Source organism: Laccaria bicolor, genomic scaffold (genome assembly GCF_000143565.1).
Source record: "Laccaria bicolor S238N-H82 LACBIscaffold_4 genomic scaffold, whole genome shotgun sequence".
NCBI lineage: Eukaryota > Fungi > Basidiomycota > Agaricomycetes > Agaricales > Hydnangiaceae > Laccaria > Laccaria bicolor.
In genome coordinates, this window is record NW_001889875.1 from 1,803,627 (window position 1) to 1,825,886 (window position 22,260).

The window sequence follows — 22,260 nt, forward strand, 5'->3', positions numbered from 1 at the left end:
CTCTTGAATCGCACCTCAGGTTCAGCGGTTGACGGTTAAACGTTTTTTTTCAGTGCTAGGTGTATACCTGACGACTTCAGAGTCCCAATCAGCGGACGTTGAGTGTTTTGCGTCATCTGATGCTACTCAACCTCTCAGCGATGAGGCGGCGAGTTGTGAGTGCTCCACCACCAGCTGATTCGACCATAGACTAACTTGCCACAGTCCATACCGACCAGTATCAGGCGATGTATCGGGTCTTGAACTCATTTTCCTTGATCAACGCCGTCTTGAGTGCGATCGTTGTTTTGTTGAACTTGATGTCTTTTCTAACAATCTACCTTACGACAGTTCTTTTCTCCTGCTTGACACTCTTGTTTTTGGCCGCGAGACGGCATAGGAATGGCGATGAACATATGTGGCATGGTCCAGTAACATCGTGCGCCTGGTTCAATGATTATGGGAATGAGAAGCGGGCCACACAGGGGAGGACGGGGAAATCCAATCTTCTTCCCCTCACGACCGGAGAATATACGGAAAAGCGGCCAGATAGGGTCCGGAGTGCTAGACGGGGGAACTCTACAAGATACCAGCATAGCCCAAGAAATCCCAATCTTCCGCCAAAGTCATACCCAACTGCTACCCCCGATAACAACCAGAGGCGAGGTAATGGAAACACGTCACCTCGGAGCAACGAATCGCACGAGTTTGAGAACGGGGGTATGAACAACCCCTACAGGACTGCACGGAGAACACGTTGATGCGTAACGACTTTTACGATGCCGGATATGTAGAAGGAAACACGTTGTATCATCTCTTGTATTATTTTCGGCCTGAGCCTTGAGGCTGGAGGCTTGTACTGTTTATTTACATTGGGCGTTACACAGCTTAGCACTTTTGCTTAGTACTCTAAATTGAGGCGTGTATGAACAACATACATACATTGACGGGTTTATAACCGTCACCACGAGGACAAGATACCAATACCCTTTCAATACTTATCTCTCCCTGGGTTCCCTTACGATTGCGACTGACGAAAAACGATGACTATTAAATTTGGAAACAACCGACTAGCCTTTTACCGTACGTGTGTTGCACGACGCGCTTCATCGATGCCGAAGTAACAAACCATCTCATCCCACTTCACTCTCAGTTGTTGTCTTCGTGTTATCAGGTGCCTATTTATCAAAATGTTACGATTTAATTCAACTAATGCGCCGTAGGCACCGTTCTTGGCCTTGCTGCCAACTTTGCCTCCATCTTCCTACCAAAACTTCATCGTACGTGCACTTCAACGAATTCCGTGGTATCCCGAACCGAAAACTCTTGTTGCAAGATGACTTCACGATTTTTGCTCTCATCGTGCCCGCCCTTACCATCTTCATCTTTCTTTTAAGGTGAGTGCGGTTGCCCTCAGACCCCCCCCCCCCCCTCCTCTGAATCCTTTCCAAGTTTGCAATGGGCACAACCTCGGACGGAAGCGCTTGTTTACTTTATTCTGGGGACCATGTGGCTGGGTGCGTCCTTCTCTATTTTTTTCTCGACGGTGTTTAATCCAAGCTGAAGCAATGGGCGCATGGTCAACGTGAGCGCATTTTACCGTTTCTTTAATTGCGTGTGGTGGCTGATCCATTTTGAAGGGATATCATTGGCAACGTACAATGCGATGGATTGGCGGGCCAGCGGACAGCTGCCAAGCATGGTGATAGTAAGTCCGCTACCTCGGCCTTCATATCATGCAATTAACTCATCGGTGCAGCCTCTGCACAAGGATTTTGTTACGAAATGAAAGTTACACAGGCATTCTCCTGGGCATTGTTCGCAATGTTCGTTATTGCCTTTTACATTCTTATGCAACTTGTCCACCACGCCGAGCGAATGGGCCGTCATTTCATATGGCAGGAGCCAATCCGAGGTCTGTTTTGCTCTTCTACCGCGACTCGTAGAATTTACCCTTCCATTAGAGCTACCTTGGTTCGGTGAAATGCCTGGATATTACAATACCCGTACTGGAGGCACGATGCAGTACCCTGCATCCGCAGGTTTTGCTCCTGGTTATCAATATCCCATGTCGGCGGTGCCTATGCAAACCCCAGGGCACTCTATTATCATCCAGCCAGGAATGAATGGTCAACCGGCGACTGTCACCCAAGTACCCATGTCCGCCTGATGATCGGAACGACTACGAAAAACGTACTGCAAACACCTCGTTTAGAACCCCTATGTGCTTTTTTACCTTCCACAATTGATATGACCTCGTGTAACACACATGCATTTACCTCATGTACTCTGGCAGTCCTCAAATAGACAATTTTTTTATCGTGAAGAGTTTCTTCCCATCTATCTTTGCTATGCCGTTGTTTCGCGATCGTCCTGTTAGATCCATTAGCGCAGGTGACTCGAAATCTCTTCGAGAGCATTGCATTGAACTAACCCAGGCAGCCGCGCTTGCAATATTTATTGGCCATTACATGACGAAGTTGATATCTTCCTCCCGTACGCGTCCTGACTAGTCAAACTTTGTGACAATTCGAGCTGGCCTGCTGCCCTCAGATGCCTTTCACTTGACACAAACCTCTATTGCAGTCGTTTCTATCGCACTGCTCGTGGTCATGTATAACGTCTACACTCGCACCACCAGTGTCTAGTTTGACGATTATTCGACAGGATTACGATGCACCATAGAATGGAAGGACAGTTGCTGACCCAAACACAAGAAGAGGCGGTCCTGATCGGAGGGTTTGTGTTACTCTGGATAGGTGAGCAGGTAATCAACGGGGGAAAGCACCGATTACATTCTTTCTAACAGCCGTTCTCGTCGCATGGCGCGCCTTTACAACCAAAAACGTTGGGGGTAGTCAGACTTTAGCGGAAATGCCTTCTCCTTGTTCAAGCGATGTCGGGTACTGTATTGTGGAGGAGTACTATTATTGAACCACCGGGTAACTCCGAATCTCATAAGCACAGTTATTTCCCTTGATTTAAGCCAATGAATGTTAAATTCGGTAAATTACGCACTTGCATTCGCCCAGCTTGAGTACCCTATTACGCTTCACCCGACTCCTCTCATCTCCATAGTTGAACAATCGTTATGATAAGTGCTGTGCCTTCAAAGCCAAGATCATGCGATCTAATCTTGTTGTGTAATCTACGCCAATCCCAGCAAACGTCGTATTGAAACGGACGTGATGAAGATGCAAGAGGCTCCCTGTGGATCTCCGCCGTTCTTTTCGCTGACTTTTGTTCATTAGGTTGATGTCAGACTACGAGGTCTCCCTCGTTAACGACAGCATGCAGGATTTCTATGTCCGCTTTTATGGTCCAGCGGAAAGTCAGTCACCTATTTCCACCCAACATGTTCTCTACCTGACCTTGTGTTCCCTTTTGTTAGCACCATTCGCTGGTGGTGTGTGGAAGATTCATGTTGAACTCCCGGATCAATACCCCTTCAAATCACCTAGTATCGGATTCTTGAACAAGATCTTTCATCCCAACATCGATGAGCTGTACGTAGTATTGCTATCTCGCAATCGTTGTTGATCAATCCACATGTCGGGTAGAAGCGGTTCTGTGTGTCTGGATGTCATCAATCAAACTTGGTCACCAATGTTTGGTGAAAGACGTTGTTCACTTTGTCCACAACTTTATGTGCTCACACGACAGAAACAGACATGATCAACATTTTCGAAGTTTTCTTGCCACAGCTCTTGCGTTACCCCAATCCGAACGATCCTCTCAATGGGGAGGCCGCGACTCTTTTAATGCGTCACCCGAAAGAGTACGAATCGAAAGTGAAGGGTGCGTAGATCATCGTTAAACCTCCTCCTACTCCCGATTCTGAAGTCGCCAAATACAGAATACGTCCAGAGATACGCCACGAAGGAAGCAGCCGACGCGGCAACGGACGGAAATGACGACGAGGGTCAAGACGAAGAAATGAGCGACATTGGCAGCATCAGCGAAGGCGAGTGATCTAACATGCATTGGACTGCATCCTAGATCTTGGCACCGACCACTCGGTCGCCCTTCCCATGTATTATGATTGACATCGCATAATTCGTTACACGAGCTGGCACATATCTCGTCGACACCCCCGAGACGCCCCACTCACTACCCCATCTTTTCTCAGTATCGCCTACCATTTTTGTTGGCTTGCCCTCAGGTTGGGATCGCATTCGTCACGCGTTGTATTACATTTTAGGATGAGATGATAACTGTTGTGCTATGAAATTATAACTCCAAATACATTAGGAAGGCTCAGCTAGAATCTTGAGAGGGTATTGGTACGACTAAGTCGTCAACCTTCTTCTGTATCTCTGAAGCTGTCTAGATGGCGAAAAAAAAAGGTTAGTTTTGGGAACAAGGTGGGGGAAACAAACCAGACCTTCATGAGGACATCAATTTGAGTTTTGACACTGTCCATTGTGGAAAGTTTTGCCCTGCTCTCCTTCATAAGATCTTCCTTTTCACGCATGAGATTTTTCTTCTTGAGATCGAGTCTAGGTGAGGTTGGTTACACCTGTATATCATGTGATGAGGCGGCATACCGTTGGCGTTCCGCGAGCTCGAAACTTAATCGGTTAAGCATGAGTTGATGCTCATCTGACAGGACCTCTTCTGTGCGGGCTTCTTCGGGGGCAAGACGTTGGAATTCTTCAAGAGTATATAGGGGCACGTCTTGATAAATGGAACTGGCGAAACACAATTCTTAGTCAAATGTCCTCTCTGGCGGCGACTCGACTTACGCGAACTGTCTACATTTCTCAATCTCTCTCTCAAGATGGCGTTTCTCGTACAGAAGGTTCTGCAGACCCAGGTGCGATTGGTCCATTTCTAGCCTAGCCGCAGCCGTAGCTTCTTTGCGCTTACGAGTGGCGGTGTTGGCGGCACGGTTCAGAGACTTGAGACGCCCAATGAGGGCCATGGATCTAATTTGGAGGGCGGCTGCATCATGCTGGAGGGATGTGGAGGAGACGAGATCGCGCAATTTGTCGAGGACGTCGTCTGGACTGGGAGGGTCATCGTCTTTGAGCATGGTGCATGACAGAATGTGACGCGTGAGTCATCAATGTGACCGGCAATATGGGAGCGGAGAACGGGCCGGGTAGGACTCTTAAACCGTAAGCGAGGCTTACTAGGAGCATCCACGACCAACAGCGTCGCAGGCCACAGCACAAGCCTAGGGCATCGCTGAGAACGCTGACGACAGTCTGAATAACAACACCGTCAATACACCTACTTACATTCTCTCACATCATGCCTCGCGAACGCTCGATGTCTGGAACCATTCCGTCTATGGAGACACTCCATGACGATCTCAAAGATAACACAATCATCGTCGGTAACGCGCATTTATCACTCCAATTATATCCCTTTACTCATCCCGAGCTACTTAGTCTTTGGTGCTTCTGGCGATCTCGCAAAGAAAAAGGTCTGCATCCTTATCTTCATTGCACCATGCTGACCTAACCACACACCCCAGACCCTCCCTGCCCTCTTTGGCCTCTATCGTCAAGGCTTTTTGCCCCGAGATTGTAAAATAGTTGGCTATGCTCGAACAAAGATGGACAGGGAGGAGTTTCACAAGCGTGCTACGTCCTACATCAAAAACTCAGACAACAATCCCGACCTCGCGAACTCTATCGAGGCTTTCAAAGAGTCTTTGACGTACGTCCATGGAGGGTACGAAGACGATGAATCTTTCGAGGAACTTAACAAGCATCTCGAGGAAATCGAGTCCCATTACCAATCAAAAGAATGCAACCGCATCTTTTACCTGGCGCTCCCCCCGAGCGTCTTTATTCCCGTTGCGAAGAATACCAAGCTACATTGCTACGTCACGAAGGGCGGTGTCAACCGCATTATCATCGAGAAGCCATTTGGGAAAGATCTTCAATCTGCTCGTGAACTACTCGGCGCCGTAAAGCAATACTGGACAGAGGACGAAACATTCCGTATCGATCACTACCTGGGCAAAGAGATGGTTAAGAATCTACTTGTCCTTCGGTTTGCTAACATTGCCATGGGTGCGGCCTGGGACAAAAACTCGATCAGCAACGTGCAGATCACTTTCAAGGAGCCATTTGGTACAGAAGGTCGTGGAGGTTACTTTGACGAATTCGGCATCATTCGCGATGTTTTGCAAAACCGTCGGTACTTTATTATTTTCTCATTGTCCGATGATTGACAGTATTACGCAGATCTGCTGCAAGTCCTCAGTATTCTGACTATGGAGCGACCTGTTTCATTTTCGGCGGAAGATATTCGAGATGAAAAGGTGATGTCATCGAGCGGAATTAGTGCGCTCCGTTGACTTATCACGCCCGTTCGTAGGTCAAAGTCCTTCGGTCCATCCCTCCCATCGAGCGCAGCGACACACTTTTGGGTCAATATGTGTCTGCGAACGGGAAACCAGGCTATCTCGACGATGAAACCGTCCCTCCCAACTCGGTTTGCCCGACTTTCGCTGCGACGACGCTTTGGATCAACAACCCGCGTTGGGAAGGTGTTCCCTTCATCCTGAAAGCAGGGAAAGGTATGCTTTCAGCGATCTTTTGCAAGTCGCTTGTCCTAAGCTGTGAACAGCCCTCAACGAAGCAAAAGTCGAAGTCCGTATCCAGTTCAAAGACGTGACGCAGGGCATTTTCAAAGACATTGCGCGCAACGAGCTCGTCATTCGTATCCAGCCTTCTGAAGCCGTCTATCTGAAGCTTAACACCAAGACTCCCGGACTCTACACCCGCGCCATTCCAACAGAAATGGATCTCACATATAAGAGGCGTTTCACTGAAGCAAAAATTCCAGAGGCTTATGAGGCCCTCATTCTCAACGCCCTCAGAGGGGATCATTCCAACTTTGTCCGGCATGACGAACTCGATGTGGCATGGAAAGTTAGTTGATGAACATTTTTTTTGCTTGTCACTTGCCAACAAATTATCAGATTTTCACGCCCATCCTTCACTGGATTGATGGCCTGGAAGGCCCTCGCCCTCGCCCAGTTCCATATCCGTATGGGTCGCGAGGTCCCAAGGAGATGGACGCGTATACTGCGAAGTACGGCTACAAAAGAGCCACAGAAGCATAGTATGTTTAAATCTGCACTTGGGTATTATTTCGCCTCACGTTCTTGTTTTATCAGCATCTGGCCTGTGACAAATATGGCAGCCTTGTAGTGATTTTCATGGATGGTGAAAGAAAATTTGAAATATGCTACCTTTTCCATTGTCCTGGAGTGACTGTTATTGGAAGCATGTATGATTAGTCGCGGGTATAGAGAAGCAACTGCAAAGGAACAAGTTTAGCATAAAAGCAAATGCCTGGCGGACTTCAGGTGGCGTAATGTGTGGGATTTTGCAACCCCACGCCGTTGTGTGCGAGAGTGGGGCTCATAAATGATATATGAGAAGTTAACACACTCATGGCGCGTATACTAATTCACCTGGGTAGAAATGAGCGAAGGCTTTAGATGCGAGGGCGGGAGACAAGCCTTTGTAGGTTCTTCTGTTTGTATCCAAAAGTTTCTTGAGTTTATTACCGATTTCTCTGACCTTTGCTCTGGAGTCTTGCATGCCCTTGAAAGATCCAGCTGTTGTCCAACACTCTGAACAAGCCATGGACGCTGCGCTGAGGGTGGACACTTCCAACTCATCTCTCGCATGGAGAGCGAGAACAACGTCAACAATGCGCGACAATCCTAACGACCAGGTGGATAGGCCGTGCTGTGGGTCCATGGTGAGATCTGTGACGAGGAATGAGGAGGCCAGCTGTAAACAGTGGCACAAGACTTTCTGGTCTATGGGGTGCGTAGTATGTGACAAAATGTCGAGAACGAACGCAGAAAAGTCCGTAGCTGGTGCCTATAAAAATCAAAAGGATATGTTTGCATTGCGAAAGTAGTACACAAGTGCTTACTTGGACCATCTGTGCGAGTGAAGCATGTTTTGTATTTGAATAGTATTAGAGTAAATGCCAACCTCGGAAGTTGCCGGTGCTTCTCTTGTCATGTCTGCATTGACAAAGTTCCTTGCTGGCCTCACTCCGCCTCCCGTCATTACTCCAGAACAATATGACGGCTGGCAATGGACCTGGAAATTCTTTGTCTTCCGCCCCGCTAGTTCGTGTCCGCCGTCGTTTGTACTGCCATCTTCACTGATTTTTTTTTCTTTCCTAAATTAGCTCTTAAAAACGAAGCTTACCTTCTAGCCGCCCTTTTGTTCTATGTACTCTTTGCTTATGTTGGATCCTCATCCAATTCGAACAAGGCTAAAAAATGGCGCGTATTCGCCGCCTTTGTCACGTTTATATATTTGACAATCTCGCAGGATGGCAGCCCACCTTCCCGTCTATCAACAGCAGTTCTCCAAACCCCAGGTCAAAGACAGTCTCATAATAGACGGTCGCTCCGATTTTTTTAACTTTTCAACTGGCCGTCGCAATGTCGCATCACTCCACACCGTCTTCACTTTGCGGCCACGTCACGATTTCTTCCAATGGCTATACCAGACAGGAAAGACATTCGTCGATTTGCAATACCGGCCCACGGATGAAATCCAGCTCGACTTTAAGCTAGCGCCAGGTGCTTTGCCACATGACTTTGTATGGGCCGTCGTTGCGAAGGATGAACTCCTGTCTGTCAAGGACGGTCGATGGGACTTGGTGCGTCGTCTTCATTACCTTCTCCGAAATTTCTCTTACGTGTTATAGACATTTACCAAGATCACAGAGAACCCCTCTCTTCCGCAGTCCCTTTCGGTCATGTCTGGTGCGATTCCATGTTCCGTCCACTCAGGCGTCGTTTAGCTGACAGTTGGTAGAATTCGCTGACGTCACTGAGAACATCCTCAAACCTAGCGGTGGATTTTCTCTTTCGGACGTGTTGAAAGATCCTAAAATATTACCCTACTTCCGCTCAATCTCGGTTCGTCACCAATGTTCTGGCTTTCACATAAACTTACGCCCTATCAGGTTACTGACCAACCACGAGACCGCCCGACAGTCATTCGTCCCGCAAACGAGCGAGAAAAACATGTCATTGTCAGCCTGAGGGTACCCTCCTCCGATCACATTGCCGACACTGTTCCTTTCGTGACAGATATTTTCCAATTTGTTGATGTTTTGACTAAGATCAATCTGCGACCAGAGACAAGAAATAAATTGAAGAAGATCAGGGAGGAGTCAGACAAGGATATTAAGGATGAATCTGAGAGGGAGAAGCGGGAAGAGGTGAATTTTGATTTACGGCTGATGTTATATGACTACTTAACACGTTTGAAGGCCTTGGAAAGCAAGCAAGCTGCAAAGCGAAAAGCAGAAGAGGAGCGCCTATCGAAGCTCAGCGCCGCAGACCAGAAGAAGGTCTCCATCTATATTCTCACCTCCCACCCACCATCTGATTTCATCGTCCTCTTCTAGGAGCTCGAAAAAGAGCGAAAGCGCTCCCTGCGTAAATCGCAGGCCAAAGTCCAGCGCAAGTGAAGTTGCTATTATATTTCTTGTACGACGTAGCTGCCATATATATACAATATATATAAAATACCCTATGGTGAAGAACTATCTACCTCAACTGCAGCTGAATCCACAGGGCTCTTTTCCTGCGCGGTTCCAACATCTGCATTGCCAGTGACGAGAGAGTCCTCGACGTTTGTTGACTTTACCTCAACCTCCTTGACAAGAGGAGCGGCGCTCCATCTTGCACCCCAGCTCGTGAAGAATCTGAGCAACCACATCGGTTTGATACCCGGATGTTCAACCACCTCATCCTCCTCTATTTCAGGAGGAATGATTAGCAAGGACTGTGGGTCCACCTTGCTTTCTTCCTCGGCTTCGCTCTCCGTTCTGCCGAGATAGTCCACCAGCCTTTCCTCCCCACGAATAGTCCACTGCAGCCTGTTAAACCTACCATGTGCGCCATGGACGCCAGCAGGAAGCCGCCGTCCTCCAGTGCCAAAAACCTTTTCCCGAAGGCCAAGCACTTTCTTTCGAGATGGGCTGGCGGCCTGCCACAGATCCGACACGCGGAATTGCTCCGATTCGTACCGCAGAGTGTTGGTAGCTTGAGAGATTTTATCTGCCTTCGCGTTCTCTGCGTCAATGTCCGCCAGTACCGTGGTTCGCACCTCCACATCAGCGTGATTCTCAAGGTTGGCTTCATAACCCTCGCGCAGGCGGGTATTCGTTTCGAGTAGTGAGCTCGTAAGGGCCTATACGAAAATGTTTAACAAGGGTGGAATTGCGTGGACAACTAATGTTTACCTCTAAACAAGCGACGACGTTCCTCAGGTGCTGCTCTCGTCGAGCCATAATGAGCACCTGTCCGGCAATTTCCACGTCAATCTTCATGCGTTCAGCAGTAAGAACGGGCATGGCAAGCAACGACTCCAAATCGTGGAAACTGCGTCGCCTTGTGTCCTCACAAATCAGAGAGGAAGGCAATATACATAGAGAAGGCTCACCGTCGAGAATCATGGAAAGACCATTTCTTGCGCAACTCATCTTCTTCGGATTCAGACGACTCATGCAGTGGCTCCTCTACAAGGACACCCTCTCCATCCACAACACTGAGCAAGCTATGGAACCTTGCCTTTTCTCTCGCTTTCCATCTTGAGCCCGGCTTTCTAAAGTCGCTAAGGTCGCTGCCTTCAGCATCCTCGTAATCTTCTACGCCACCCTCATCCTCCTCATCCAAGACCTCACCTCGAGCGCTGACTGGATCTGACCAGGTCGGTATCCGCGTTGGGACAAACGCCTAGCCCATGGCCGTTTTGAATGNATGAGTTTGCTGAGATTGCGGTCGTACTCTTGCGAATTTAAAGAGTTCAAATTGGTGGTAGAACTGTCAACAGAGGGACCGTCATGCAGCATATTGAAAGGGTTGGGTCGGTAGTCGCCTATGAGATTTGAGGTTTTGTGGTAAAGAACCAGAATACAAAAAAAAATCCTTACCAAGAGGCGAGACTTGTCCGCTGCTAAGTAGTTCTTCTTCGTCTAGATATCGCTCCAAGTCCCTGGAAAAAGGTCAGAACTTAAGCTCGTTGCGCGTCAGCTTGCAACTCACCCTGCGAACACCATTGGAGGCAAAGTTGGTGACTGGGGACCAGATTCCGAGGATTGGTGAGTGCTCGCAGACGTGCTTCCAATCACTAGCTTTGGCGTTAACATCGCGGTTTCCTTGACTTTGGAAGGAGAGACAGAAAGAGGAATCGAAGACATGTCCAAGTTTTGGCCCCTCTTCCGACTCAATCTACATTTCTTATAAGCTGCGTTCGCGTAAAGGCAGATAAAAGAAACGCATACCCAGTCCAGGAACCAAGTTTTCCCCGAACTCGGCCTCCCCACATACCACCAAAGCTACCTCCTCCACCGAGAAACGCGTCGCTTTCTTCCTCAGTTGACCTTCCATCTGACTTGGCGCGGTCTCTGTCGTGGTCATCGGCATCGCCGTCGCTGGCCATGCCCATGATTGATCTCTTCCATCTGTCTTTATCTCTCTCACTACCGCCACTGACCGCCCTCAAAAGCCCACCGTCCCGTTCCCTGTCGGCCTCCCACTCTCTAATTTGAACTAAATCCGCCACATGTCCACTCCATAAGCTTTTGACACTCCCAGCAACAACTGTGTCCTTCTCCCTCCCTCTAACACCATAGCCGACACCCAAATCCACGCTCTCTCGTTTCCTTTCCTTACTCTTTCGCCTCCCCTTCTTCATGTGCCCGAAAGATTCTTTAGCGGTGGCCGCGCCCACAAACCAAGCAAGGTCCATTGTACCTTCCATAATGCTGCCAGCACCGCTAGGTGGTCCACCGCTCCCTCCCAGCCCCAATCCACTCGCCAGACTCCCGATCCCACTTAGTATTTGGCCTCCGCTTGCGCCAATACCACTCTGAGAGCTTACGACGCCTTGCGCCGTCATACGATCCGGAATGCCCTCACCCCCACTGAGCGTCCCTCGCCAGTCGTCCCCTTCGCTATCGAAACCAGCGACATTGGAACTCCCAGAAACAGCGTTTGTCAAGTCGTCAAGCTTGCCCTTTAATACTCGGCGAACCCTGCGCCCTTCTCCGACACGCGTTTTAGCCAAGTAAGTGGTCGATATGCTCTCGACGAGGTCGCGTGAAAGGGCTGCGACAATGGAGAGCGGGGCTGCTTGCGTGACAACGTTGTGGGGCCCTAGAAATGAGGCAGTTGAGGAGATGGAGTGACTATACCCGTGTTGTGAAGCGTTGGATGTGTTGCTCGTAACAGCGGCAGGTGTAGCGATAGATTGGACATACGCCAGAACGGCAACGGAAAAGCAGACTGGAAACAAAAAGGGATCTTTAGGTAGAATCTGTGCATCCCTCAGTTAATGCAACCAATACAGGTTGTAAATAAAAAAAATATACCTGACTGAAGCCAAGAAAGGCGAGCTTGTTTCGAATGGATAGTACAAGGCTGAGCAGGGCAGATACGAACAGAGGGTCGGCAATACGTTCCGTTGGCTTTGCTATTAATTAGCACTATCCGGAATGGAATGGACTTGACCAACCTCAACTCCAATGCAAGGTTCGCCAACTTCTGCGGTCCACTTACGGATACCGTCCACGGTAACATCACACAGCAAGCCGTCGATAATGAGGGCGGAAGTCGAAGGGTCAGCGACGTCATACATCCCGAAGATGGCGAGTCCTGCTTGAATGAGCTTTACGAGTTCCAAGACCGTAGCGTTGAAAGCTGCGCGATCTTTTGTCTTGCCTTTGCTGATTTTTTCTCTGTCTTTGTGCCTGTTCGGTGTTAAGTTAGGTGATGTTGGCGAAATGACGTGAATGCTAGGTCGGACGAGACCAATTCCGGTGGACGGTTTCGAAAAAGTAGACGAAGACTCTTGGAGTGAAGGGCGAATGGAGTGAAAGTGCCTTGGAGGCGAAGAGGGAGGTTGGCTTGCCGAACTTGACTGGTGGGACAGAGGAGGGGGTAAAGGAAGGTATTCCGATGATGTGGGGGCAGGAAGAAAGCTGGATCTTGTAATGGTCGTATCTGGCAATTGATATGCAGAGATGAAGCGGTCCTTGGTGGAATCGCTATGTTGAGGTGAGCCTTGGCGGAGAGAATGAGAGGATTGGTTACCTTGGTTCTTCAAGAGTCAAAGCGCTCCTCCCGCTGCATCCCATGCGAAGCAGATTGATATTGACATAGAGCTGGTCCTTTACGGCCAGAAGGTTTCCTCTAGGGATGTGAACGATGGTGTAGTCTGAGCGAAAGTGAGCGAGGGATGTGACCATGAGTAGACCATGTGGAGTCTAAGAGCAAATGAGGAAACTATAAAAAGGGTGAAAGAAGGACGAGCCTGTTTAGGTCGTGCGCCATCACGACGGAGCTGGTGAATGGCCTTTTCCCATTCACGTTGGGCGTCAGCAGAGTTCAAGGACGGAGAAGGAGCAAGAGCGGTGACGGTGATCTGAGGGAGAGTTATTGAGGAGAGTTAAAGAAGAGGAGACAAACGTTGTGGTCCGGGTCACCTGTATATACGGTGAGGACGGTGACTGGTCTGTTCCGTTCAACGATCCTAAAAAAGAAGTGAATACAACGGAGAAAACATATGTGAATATATATATACCATTTCTCTACGGCATATATTTGATATTCTGATATCTGCAGATTATGTTGAAGAAGAACGAAATTGAGGGGAATGTCGATATTCTGTAAAGTCGGAATGAGGAGTTGTGAGGGTGTCATGAAAAGGTAATGACATAGCACGTGATGGGACGCGATCCGTTGCCTTCGATCGACTGGCTTACAACCCAGAACCTAAGTATGTACCATGGATTTGTATCGAATTCTTGCTCTCTCCCATGAAACCGTCCGACATCTTACCTCTCCTCAAATGCCCCGTTTGCTCTCTCACTCTCGCCGCACCAATTACTCTTCACTGTGGCCACTCTCTATGCTCGTCTCATCCCTTTCCGACCACATGTCCCATTTCGGGTTGCTCGTCTTCCGCTTTACCGGCCTTGCCTCCCATTCCAACTCACTCGACCGTTGTCATCACCACCTTACCAATTTCACTTCCTCCTCCTCCCCCTTCCATCTCTCCGATACACCATTCAAAGGTAGACGTCACCCTCAACAATATTTTATCTTTAGTCTCTCGCACGCAGAATCACCTCGACCGCATTCAGCCCCACGACGACGACACCCATGATCCATCAGATCGCCCCCGGAAGAGACCCAGGCGTATGAGCCAAGATTCCTGTCTTCTTACACATCTTAAAAACCAAGCCCACCACAGTAGAACGGTCCCCGCCAACCAACCTCTCCCTTCTTCTGAATCTCTGGATACCCCTATTCTTCAAGGGTTCCACAAGGAACTGCTTGCAGAGTTGACTTGTGAAATCTGTCTCATTTTATTATACCAACCCATAACTACCCCTTGTCAACATGTGCGCCTTTCTTTCCATCTCATTCCACCCACCCTAATTTTAAAAAGACCTTTTGTTCAAAATGCCTCCATCGCTCTCTTGACCACAAGAATGCCTGTCCCGTGTGCCGTCATCCACAACCTGACTATTCTTATTTCCGAGATCATCCACTCAATAAAACCATTTACTCCATCAGTACGTCCTTCAACTTGTTGTCGTTTGCAGCCTTCTCAATCACGTCCAGTCCTCAAGGCTTTCGCTCTTGTCTATATTGAACGTGGCGAGATTATTCAACAAGAGGAACGCGACGCTCGTTTAGACACCCCGATTTTTGTCTGTCAACTCAGTTTTCCTGGCGTTCCCACTTTCCTCCATTTCTTTGAACCAAAGTAATTGCCCTTCCTCGCCGCTCAAATCCATCTTATCATTCCACCATAGGTATCGACTAATGCTTCGACGCTGTCTGGAATCACCACACCCTCAATTTGGAATGATCATGTCTCCAAAATCCGGCGTCCCAAACTCGCAAATTGATTATGGAACTATGCTCCAAATACGGCGGGTCCAAATGCTATCAGATGGCAGAAGCTACGTTGAGACAATGGGATCATATCGGTTTCGCGTTTTGGAAAGAGGCACCCTAGATGGTTATACGGTGGGAAGGATCGAAAGGCAAGTCCATTGTCCATTCTTTATGCCTTTTTTTTTTTTTTTTCACGGGTCGATTTCAGAATCAATGATTGTCCCGACCTCCCATCAACAAGTACTCTTCAACCCACTATTGAAGATTTGATGGACATTTGCAAATCCTTTCTTGAGCGGCTCCAACTCGGAACCGCACCTTGGGTGGTGCAACGACTCAGCAACACTATTGGCCCGATGCCAACAGATCCTTCGATCTTCTCCTTTTGGGTAGCTTTAATCCTCCCTATCGACGAACACGAAAAAGCCAAACTGTTTCCTATTCGGAATACACGCCTTCGGCTGCTGCTGGTTGTGCATTGGATCGAGCAGCTAAACGACAATTGGTACGCCAGGGTTACCCATGGCTGGGCGGGTGCGATTCTGTTTTCGTTGCTGATTGGCTTTCATTTTTTTGGTTTCATTTAGGTGGTTCTCAAATGGATGTACGATTTTGTAAACGTTGGACTTGGGAGTTTGTTATTGTAATCCGTTAATATGACGACATGTGAAAGATAAGATTAGATTGTCACGTTCGTTTGGTGCGCTGCGACCCAGAGCCGATACCGGCTGTACATTAAACTATGGCTACCATGACTGAGCCCCCAATAGACGATTCCAACGCTACTACTGCTTCACCTATACTCTCCCCTGCTCCCTCGTCTCGCCCAGTTCGACCCACTAGAGATATTCCACAGCCTCCGACTGAACTTACTCCTCTTCGCGCACATTATCTCAAAAAGTCTCTCGTTCAACTCCAGTTTGCTCGCGAACTTGACCAAATCTCCTCTTCAGGGCCATCCGATGTCTCTACCCTCTCCTATCTTGGCCCACCCTTCACCCCACCTCCAAAGACCGCTGCCCCTCTCGATCTCCCCTTTCTTCGCTACATTTTCCGCCAGTTTGTCCTCACTTTCCCTTTTCTGGCTGCGGCTCCAAAGGACTTTTATTCTCAAAAGCTTCAACCCTTTGTAGCAGCCGCGTTGGCTCGCAATCTCTCCCCATCATCCGTCCTCGATGATGGTCCCGCTGAGCAGGCAACGCGCAAGAGGTTACTCGCAAAGGTGGAGCGGAACCTTTCTCTTTTCGTTGGAGGAGCCACAAAGCTCGTTGAGCATGAGGACGTTGTCCGATTATCTCAAGTCGATCTTGACCGGCTCGAAATGTTGGCTCAGAAAAGACAAGCAAAGCTGGCAAAGGCAAGAGACTACTTCGAGGTAAACATTACCTGCGTCCGGACGGTTGTTGACAAGGGACGCATGAGGAGTAGAGTGCACGAGGTCGGCATTCTTCTGATGTTCATTCCCAACCGCTCCGTTCACACACTTGCAGGAATTCATAGTACGGACTAGACGGTCAAGGTTCCCGGACGTATTTGTTTCACGACGATATGGCGATTTTAAAACATTGGCCACAGAAGTGAGTAAATCATCACTTTATTTTCACGCGACATCTCTATATCCGTCTACCCAGCTCGCGAAAGCGCATCCCGACGAAAGCGTCCGCCCACCTCCACCAAAGGACCGAACAATGGGCACCGCACCCTCTCAACAGCCCATGAGTCCCCCTCCGGAGTACGCATCGCCGAAATGGAATGGTGACAGCATGTCGGACGAGAACCTGGCACCATCCCGTCTTGCCCGCGAAAAGAATCGCCTCACGCTTCGAGCGTATCTCCACTCCCTTCTATCCTCCGTCGTCATCTCTTCATCTCCCGTGCTTCGTTCGTTTCTTCTTTCAAGCCCAACAACTCTAAGTCCAGAGGAGCTCGACGACGCCAAGAGGAGGGAAGAGGCGGATAGGGTGAGGGAAGATGGCAGAAAACGATTCGCCAAAGAGATAGCTAGCAGGGTGGAGGGTCTACGAGACGCAGTGAAAAGCGTCAAAGGTGACGTCATGGGAAAGGGTATGTTTGGAGAAATATCCAGTGTGACCGTGTTCACTTTATTCTCAGATGGACTGACGCGCATTTTTGGAACAATCAAGGTGACGCCGAACATCCGCGATCTCCCCGCCAACTATCGAGCCGTTACCGAGTGGGCGAGAATCTCGTAGGATCTGTTCACCCTCAATTGTCGATTGGTCGCCTGACCCTTAAACAGTCTGGCATCTACTATTTTTCAACAGTTTGTGGCTTCCGATAATGCCTCGGAGACATTTACTGGCCTCAAGCGCATACATGGGTTAATGCCGTATTTTATGCTCAAGACTGCTCTGAAAATTAGTAATCCAATAAGTATGATAAGGAGTGAGTTTGTTTCATCGTCTTCCTACCCCGACTGCCATTTGTTGACTTTCCCCCACAGCTGTACTGGATCTTTTCCTCGCCCAGCCATTTGGAGGGCGGAGTCTACTTCAACGGTATGTGAGAAGATTTACGCAACTGACTTTTGATCTTGACGTTGATTATCAGAATGTTCACGAGTTCTTTGACGGAAGAAGTCAGAGTTTTAGAGGAAGAGATCGCAGCTGTAAAGGATAAAGTGGACGACCCCATCATGTGTGCCAAGATCCGCCAATTTGTATATGCACCTCGCGAGATTCAAGACATGTTTAAGATGGATGCAGGTACGCCGTGAATGTTTAATTCAAAATGTCCAATTAAACGTATTCATTCTAGCAACGGAAAAGATGAATGTCTTGACGGTAGTCCTTCGATCAGCCGAAGAACCTGTCCTTTCTCGCGTCCAGATGCACCGCCTCGCTAGGGCGCATCGAGCACATGCCGTTTATCTAAAGCATAGAGAGTCGCTGGTCGACTCAGACGATGATGACGGGCCCCAGGACGAGGACGCTTGGTTACTCGAGGACTTGAAGGTTCTCACGCACTTGTACTCACGGCTTAGGGATCGCGAGCAACTTATCGCCTTAATATTTGAGGTGAGAAGAGACATTGTATGTTTTCACTGCGTGTACTAAAGTCCGTCCAATTTTCAGGGGTTCACTGCAGATCTCTTAAAGGACATTATAACTATTTTCTACTCCCCATTGGCGCAGGTATATCGTGCTGCGAGTATCGCGGATTCCTTGAACGATCTGCAAAACTTTGTCAATGACTTGATCAAGACGGTTGAACAAGTAGAACAAGGTGAGGCTTCCCCGTTTTACCTTGCTCCTCCCCCATTTACGTGTTTTAAAGCCAGCGAACAAGATCCACACCGCACAGTGCAAATATTTATTGATCTGGTTCAACGACATGAACAATCGTTTTATCACTTCGTGCACAAAGTTCACTCCAAGGGGGAAGGGCTTTTTGACGATCTGATGCGATGGGTAGAACTGTTCCTTACCTTGGTCCGCGAAGGCCTCGGAGAACCAATCAGCCTTGAATTTCTTCTTCCTCACACGGGCAAAGAGCGTGCCGACATTTTGGCGGAAGTCGACAAGGTCGCGTTGTATCACTACAAGCTCAAGGTCATCTATGAAGACAAGCTTCGTCGCAGATTTGGGAGAGCACAAGTCTCAAATGGTCAAGAGAACGACGCAGACGCAGAAGACGAAGCCACGCAGGCCCTTGTGAACGGGGTTGTCGGGGAAATCAGCTTTGGGGAACTAGTTCAAGGCGATGCCATTGATTTGGCGGCGGAGGAGACGGATGAAGAGGAGAGCAGTGACGAATATTCATCAAGCGACTACGAGTCTGGAAGTAGCGACGAGAGTGAGGAGAGCGGTGAAGAGATCATTTCTGACAAGAGCAAAACATCGACGAGAACACAATCTGTCAGACCGACTCCTCCATTGCGATCGATGACCATCGCTTCGTCGTCCCGTGCGTCGCTCGTCTCGCAGCCGCCCCCTGTGCCGCGCAAACGATCCATGTCATTGAGAAACATTGGTTCCAAAAACTTTTCTCTGAGCTCGTTGTCCTTGAAGCGTAACCAGGATACTCCACCACCTGTTCCTCCCTTGTCGGCATCTGTGAAAAGCCCTCGTCTTACGAATTCTAAACCTCCAACCCCGAGTCCCATGACTCTTAACCATGCAGAAACAATGCCTCCTTCTTCAAAGCCATCATCCTTGAAGCACTCCCCACCACCACAACAGCAGCAACGTTCGAAGAAGAAGACACCTGCCGAAACGCTGCAACCTCCTGAGCTATATCACATTCCGCAACTGCTTCCCGTGTTTGTTGAAATGGTGCGTTTTTGCATGCTACGTAGGTCTCGCAATTCTGACGCTCTTTCTAGATGCGACCTCTGTTGCGGTTGAAAGAGAAACCCAAGACATCTACATGACGACAATAAATCAATCTATTAAATAATTGTAGCATATTGTTCTAATGCTTGAGCTATAACGTATGAATTCCTCAAAATACTGTATCAATAGGACATTGGTTGCAATACAGCACTTCTATGGAAATGGTGTTTTAGACTAAACACAGAGATTCTTTCTGGGGAAATTGACTTGCCCTTGGGGTATCACTGTGCCTTGGTAAGCCACTTCTTCATGTTCACCTGGCCAGCCTTTTCGACGGCCTTCTTTACATCATCTCGTTCAACGGCGGACCGATATTTGAGATACCCTTTTGCGCCGTTCGATGAGGTCGGGGAAGCGCAAATGAAGATTCTTGCAGTGACAAGAGTCTCAAAAGCCTAGATTCAAGGCTTTCAGGCAACTTATCAAGGTGAGGGAGGAAGAATTAATCACGCTTGAAAGCACGTCAGTGGAACAGCGGACCATCCCGATGCTGCCTCCATTAATCTGCACCGGTGCCAAAGTGGACGAGCGAACTTGAGCGCGGAATAAGTCGTGAAGCATTTCAAAGGTAAACAACGGATGGCCTGCCGTCTCGGAATGGACGCTCGCGATCAGGAGACACATGCTAGGGTACGAAAGACCTGACGAGCCGCGTCAGTCAGAGTGCGCTTGGTATATATGCCACAACCTCACTTGACAAAAAGGGAAATCGAGGTCGAGCTCTTTGGGTCATCGCCGCAGATTGGAGTTGGGAAGCCAAAGGGAATGGGTTACTTGGGGTGAGCTGTACGACCAGGGCTGTCTGTCGGGTGTAAACGGCACTGCGGTGCTTAGCAAGGTAGGGGGGTGCATACCAGGAGTCTCACAAGAGTCCGAAAATCTCGCGTTATGCTGAAAGTCTCGTTGAGGATTTCCTCCACAGCTTTATCCGCGAGAAACCGATCAATACTGGCCGCCCACGCGTCTTTCCACTGATTGTCTACGTCGTCATCGGGATCGTGGCGAACGTGAGGAAGCAGGAGTGTTTCGACGGTGCCGAGCCAATGGGTGAACGTTGTCGGAGGTCCCGTACGGATTGTTCTTCCTGAGAAACGGCTCTTTACCCTCTTTTCTAAAAGCTGGACGGTATCGACACGGCTTGTTACACCAATGACTGCCAAACCCTTTCTTCCCTGTCCGGCGTGACAGCTCTGGACGGTGTCCAGGAGACAATAGAGTAGAGACTGACGTGGATGGAGTGCGAATAGGTCGAACGCGTCGAGAATGATGACAGTTGGGTGTGCTAGAGTAGGGATGACTGATATGAGAGCGGGGAGATGGGATGCTGGAGGTAAAACAGCAGTTGATCCTGTCGCATGTTGGATTGGATCTTGATCGAGGAATGGGTTAGCATCCTCCTCGTTCTCGATTTCCTCCTCTGTTGGATCATTTGCAGAAAGGAAAGTTGTACCAGTTTGCTGCGAGAGCTGGATAGCAATTTCCCGCAATGCGAGGCGGTCGTTACGTTGGGCCCAGCCTGAGAGACGTATGACTATTGGTTTCGTTTGCAACTTTTCGAGGCAACTGTCAAGTAGCTGTTATCGAATAAATTTCTGGAAGACAGATGAAATAAATAGACGACGTACTTTGGACTTTCCACTTGCACGTGGTCCAAGAAGAAGACAACTATTCCCCTCGCCGCGAATAACTGAACCTTCAAGAAGCGAAGTTATCTGTTGAGCTGCCAAGACATTAGTGTCGTGCTCCTTCTCAACAAGTGGCTGGGGATGGTGTATAGAGGCAAGTATTGCTCGTTTCTGTGAGTTTATACAATGGTTAAGATGGATTGGAAGGGATTGCGATGCCTTTTTCTGCGGGGACGTGCGCTTTGGAGGCATTGAATTGAATTGAACGCGCTCTTGTCACATGCACGTGTCACGTTGTCACAGCTGCACTCTGTCATGGGATTCACTGGGTGTGTTTCAATCCTGATTTCAACCTTTTGTCGTTGACTCTTTTTCAACTCAGTTTAGCCCGTTGGGTCAATGCACCGACCACCTCTCTGCAACAGGTTCAAGAAAATATCACGCTCAACCACAACGTATGAAGTTCGTTCTCCTCGCCAGTCCACGCCCTCCTTATCCCCAAGTAGGGCCAGTACAAAGGCAAATGGCATCTTTCTGTTCGATCATACCGTTCCACCTTGGGTCAAGTCCCTGGCTTCCATGTGCCCTCTGAAAGGATTATGTGTGCTCTCACTATGAATGAAAACGTTTTTGTCCTTTTGGAAGATCCGATGGCACCTACACGAGGAGATGTCCTTGCCGCAGCTCCTCCAGGGCAGGAAGCAGCGTACATTCAAGGTCCAACTCACTATCGCACAGCTTTTCTTACAATACGACCACCAGGTGCTCTTGAACAATTGTTGACTCAGCTTAAAGCACGGTGGGCCGCTGTTCGACAATCTTCCTCCGGGCCCCAACGAGGTCAGACTACTGGGCAACAGCTCTTCATTGAAGGGCACATATTTGCTATCGGGACTGACTGGTTGGTTCGTGTGGGGAACGTCGTTCTCGCGGGGGGTGCTGTCAAGGGCATGCTCCTTGAGGTACGCTGTTTCACTTTTTTTTTTTTGAATTTATTGTCAGAAAAAAAAAACGATTAGGCCGAATATTTGCCATTACCCCTTCTTCACTCCCCAATCACTGACGGAACATCTGAACTTCTATCCAACCTGCTCACCTCTTTACTTCCAAACGTGAGCGGCGCAACTACAGTTGCGGTGACAATAAGTGAATCCCAGTGGGAAGAAGTGCTTTGGGATCGGGAGGAAGAGGCAAGGGGAAGGACCAACGTCTCAGATTCCGAGCCCAAGCTTGAAGATGACGTCTATGCGTACGGAGACGAGGACATTCTTGAGCAGAAACAAGATTGGGTTGGAGTAAACAGGGATCGACGGTCAGCGTATTTAATAATGGGTGCTTTACGATCAGAAGGTATAATGTAGCACTTGAAGAATAGTACAAAGTT

The 22,260-nt window shown here is 48.8% G+C and overlaps 11 protein-coding genes across 11 annotated transcripts; 8 read left to right on the forward strand and 3 right to left on the reverse strand.

Annotated features, from left to right (window-relative positions):
* Nucleotides 1–929: 929 nt before the first annotated feature.
* Nucleotides 930–2,149, forward strand: LACBIDRAFT_292896 (uncharacterized protein; the record flags this gene model as incomplete). Its single annotated transcript, XM_001876647.1, has 9 exons — nt 930–1,062; nt 1,133–1,153; nt 1,203–1,259; nt 1,316–1,376; nt 1,432–1,496; nt 1,546–1,564; nt 1,620–1,687; nt 1,739–1,894; nt 1,926–2,149. Exons 1-9 carry the CDS (start codon nt 1,023–1,025, stop codon nt 2,147–2,149), a joined length of 711 nt encoding a protein of 236 aa, XP_001876682.1. The 5' UTR covers nt 930–1,022.
* Nucleotides 2,150–2,261: 112 nt separating this feature from the next.
* Nucleotides 2,262–2,492, forward strand: LACBIDRAFT_311804 (uncharacterized protein; the record flags this gene model as incomplete). Its single annotated transcript, XM_001876648.1, has 1 exon — nt 2,262–2,492. One exon carries the CDS (start codon nt 2,262–2,264, stop codon nt 2,490–2,492), a length of 231 nt encoding a protein of 76 aa, XP_001876683.1.
* A 527-nt stretch (nt 2,493–3,019) lies between these two features.
* LACBIDRAFT_183149 (uncharacterized protein) lies at nt 3,020–5,016 on the forward strand. Its single transcript, XM_001876649.1, has 10 exons — nt 3,020–3,073; nt 3,132–3,175; nt 3,231–3,310; nt 3,371–3,485; nt 3,540–3,592; nt 3,649–3,777; nt 3,836–4,304; nt 4,363–4,478; nt 4,527–4,670; nt 4,725–5,016. The coding sequence occupies exons 1-7, from the start codon at nt 3,071–3,073 to the stop codon at nt 3,949–3,951; spliced, it is 540 nt and encodes a 179-aa protein (XP_001876684.1). The 5' UTR covers nt 3,020–3,070; the 3' UTR covers nt 3,952–4,304; nt 4,363–4,478; nt 4,527–4,670; nt 4,725–5,016.
* A 237-nt stretch (nt 5,017–5,253) lies between these two features.
* Nucleotides 5,254–7,281, forward strand: LACBIDRAFT_188936 (glucose-6-P dehydrogenase; the record flags this gene model as incomplete). The annotated part of the gene is made up of 8 exons (XM_001876650.1): nt 5,254–5,320; nt 5,376–5,410; nt 5,462–6,128; nt 6,180–6,256; nt 6,313–6,514; nt 6,565–6,869; nt 6,920–7,062; nt 7,118–7,281. The coding sequence occupies 8 exons, from the start codon at nt 5,254–5,256 to the stop codon at nt 7,149–7,151; spliced, it is 1,530 nt and encodes a 509-aa protein (XP_001876685.1). The 3' UTR covers nt 7,152–7,281.
* Nucleotides 7,282–7,394: 113 nt separating this feature from the next.
* LACBIDRAFT_311809 (uncharacterized protein) lies at nt 7,395–7,899 on the reverse strand (the record flags this gene model as incomplete). The annotated part of the gene is made up of 3 exons (XM_001877093.1): nt 7,395–7,408; nt 7,466–7,835; nt 7,891–7,899. The coding sequence occupies 3 exons, from the start codon at nt 7,897–7,899 to the stop codon at nt 7,395–7,397; spliced, it is 393 nt and encodes a 130-aa protein (XP_001877128.1).
* Nucleotides 7,900–7,944: 45 nt separating this feature from the next.
* LACBIDRAFT_311810 (uncharacterized protein) lies at nt 7,945–9,453 on the forward strand (the record flags this gene model as incomplete). The annotated part of the gene is made up of 8 exons (XM_001876651.1): nt 7,945–8,092; nt 8,155–8,251; nt 8,301–8,634; nt 8,683–8,740; nt 8,793–8,896; nt 8,944–9,201; nt 9,253–9,333; nt 9,391–9,453. The coding sequence occupies 8 exons, from the start codon at nt 7,945–7,947 to the stop codon at nt 9,451–9,453; spliced, it is 1,143 nt and encodes a 380-aa protein (XP_001876686.1).
* A 62-nt stretch (nt 9,454–9,515) lies between these two features.
* On the reverse strand, nt 9,516–13,690 carry LACBIDRAFT_311811 (uncharacterized protein; the record flags this gene model as incomplete). The annotated part of the gene is made up of 13 exons (XM_001877094.1): nt 9,516–10,178; nt 10,231–10,378; nt 10,431–10,679; nt 10,775–10,865; nt 10,921–10,982; nt 11,033–11,218; nt 11,272–12,305; nt 12,361–12,456; nt 12,504–13,035; nt 13,082–13,254; nt 13,302–13,412; nt 13,457–13,520; nt 13,572–13,690. 13 exons carry the CDS (start codon nt 13,688–13,690, stop codon nt 9,516–9,518), a joined length of 3,528 nt encoding a protein of 1,175 aa, XP_001877129.1.
* A 116-nt stretch (nt 13,691–13,806) lies between these two features.
* On the forward strand, nt 13,807–15,551 carry LACBIDRAFT_311812 (uncharacterized protein; the record flags this gene model as incomplete). Its single annotated transcript, XM_001876652.1, has 6 exons — nt 13,807–14,394; nt 14,442–14,568; nt 14,618–14,762; nt 14,812–15,045; nt 15,105–15,430; nt 15,484–15,551. The coding sequence occupies 6 exons, from the start codon at nt 13,807–13,809 to the stop codon at nt 15,549–15,551; spliced, it is 1,488 nt and encodes a 495-aa protein (XP_001876687.1).
* A 96-nt stretch (nt 15,552–15,647) lies between these two features.
* LACBIDRAFT_231484 (uncharacterized protein) lies at nt 15,648–19,263 on the forward strand (the record flags this gene model as incomplete). Its single annotated transcript, XM_001876653.1, has 11 exons — nt 15,648–16,334; nt 16,387–16,473; nt 16,528–16,960; nt 17,009–17,105; nt 17,157–17,302; nt 17,361–17,415; nt 17,468–17,622; nt 17,675–17,934; nt 17,992–18,142; nt 18,194–18,815; nt 19,017–19,263. 11 exons carry the CDS (start codon nt 15,648–15,650, stop codon nt 19,261–19,263), a joined length of 2,940 nt encoding a protein of 979 aa, XP_001876688.1.
* A 209-nt stretch (nt 19,264–19,472) lies between these two features.
* On the reverse strand, nt 19,473–21,128 carry LACBIDRAFT_323655 (uncharacterized protein; the record flags this gene model as incomplete). The annotated part of the gene is made up of 5 exons (XM_001877095.1): nt 19,473–19,646; nt 19,732–19,892; nt 19,945–20,053; nt 20,106–20,825; nt 20,877–21,128. The coding sequence occupies 5 exons, from the start codon at nt 21,126–21,128 to the stop codon at nt 19,473–19,475; spliced, it is 1,416 nt and encodes a 471-aa protein (XP_001877130.1).
* Nucleotides 21,129–21,191: 63 nt separating this feature from the next.
* On the forward strand, nt 21,192–22,237 carry LACBIDRAFT_311815 (uncharacterized protein; the record flags this gene model as incomplete). Its single annotated transcript, XM_001876654.1, has 4 exons — nt 21,192–21,205; nt 21,259–21,331; nt 21,383–21,838; nt 21,896–22,237. The coding sequence occupies 4 exons, from the start codon at nt 21,192–21,194 to the stop codon at nt 22,235–22,237; spliced, it is 885 nt and encodes a 294-aa protein (XP_001876689.1).
* Between the last annotated feature and the right edge of the window lie 23 nt (nt 22,238–22,260).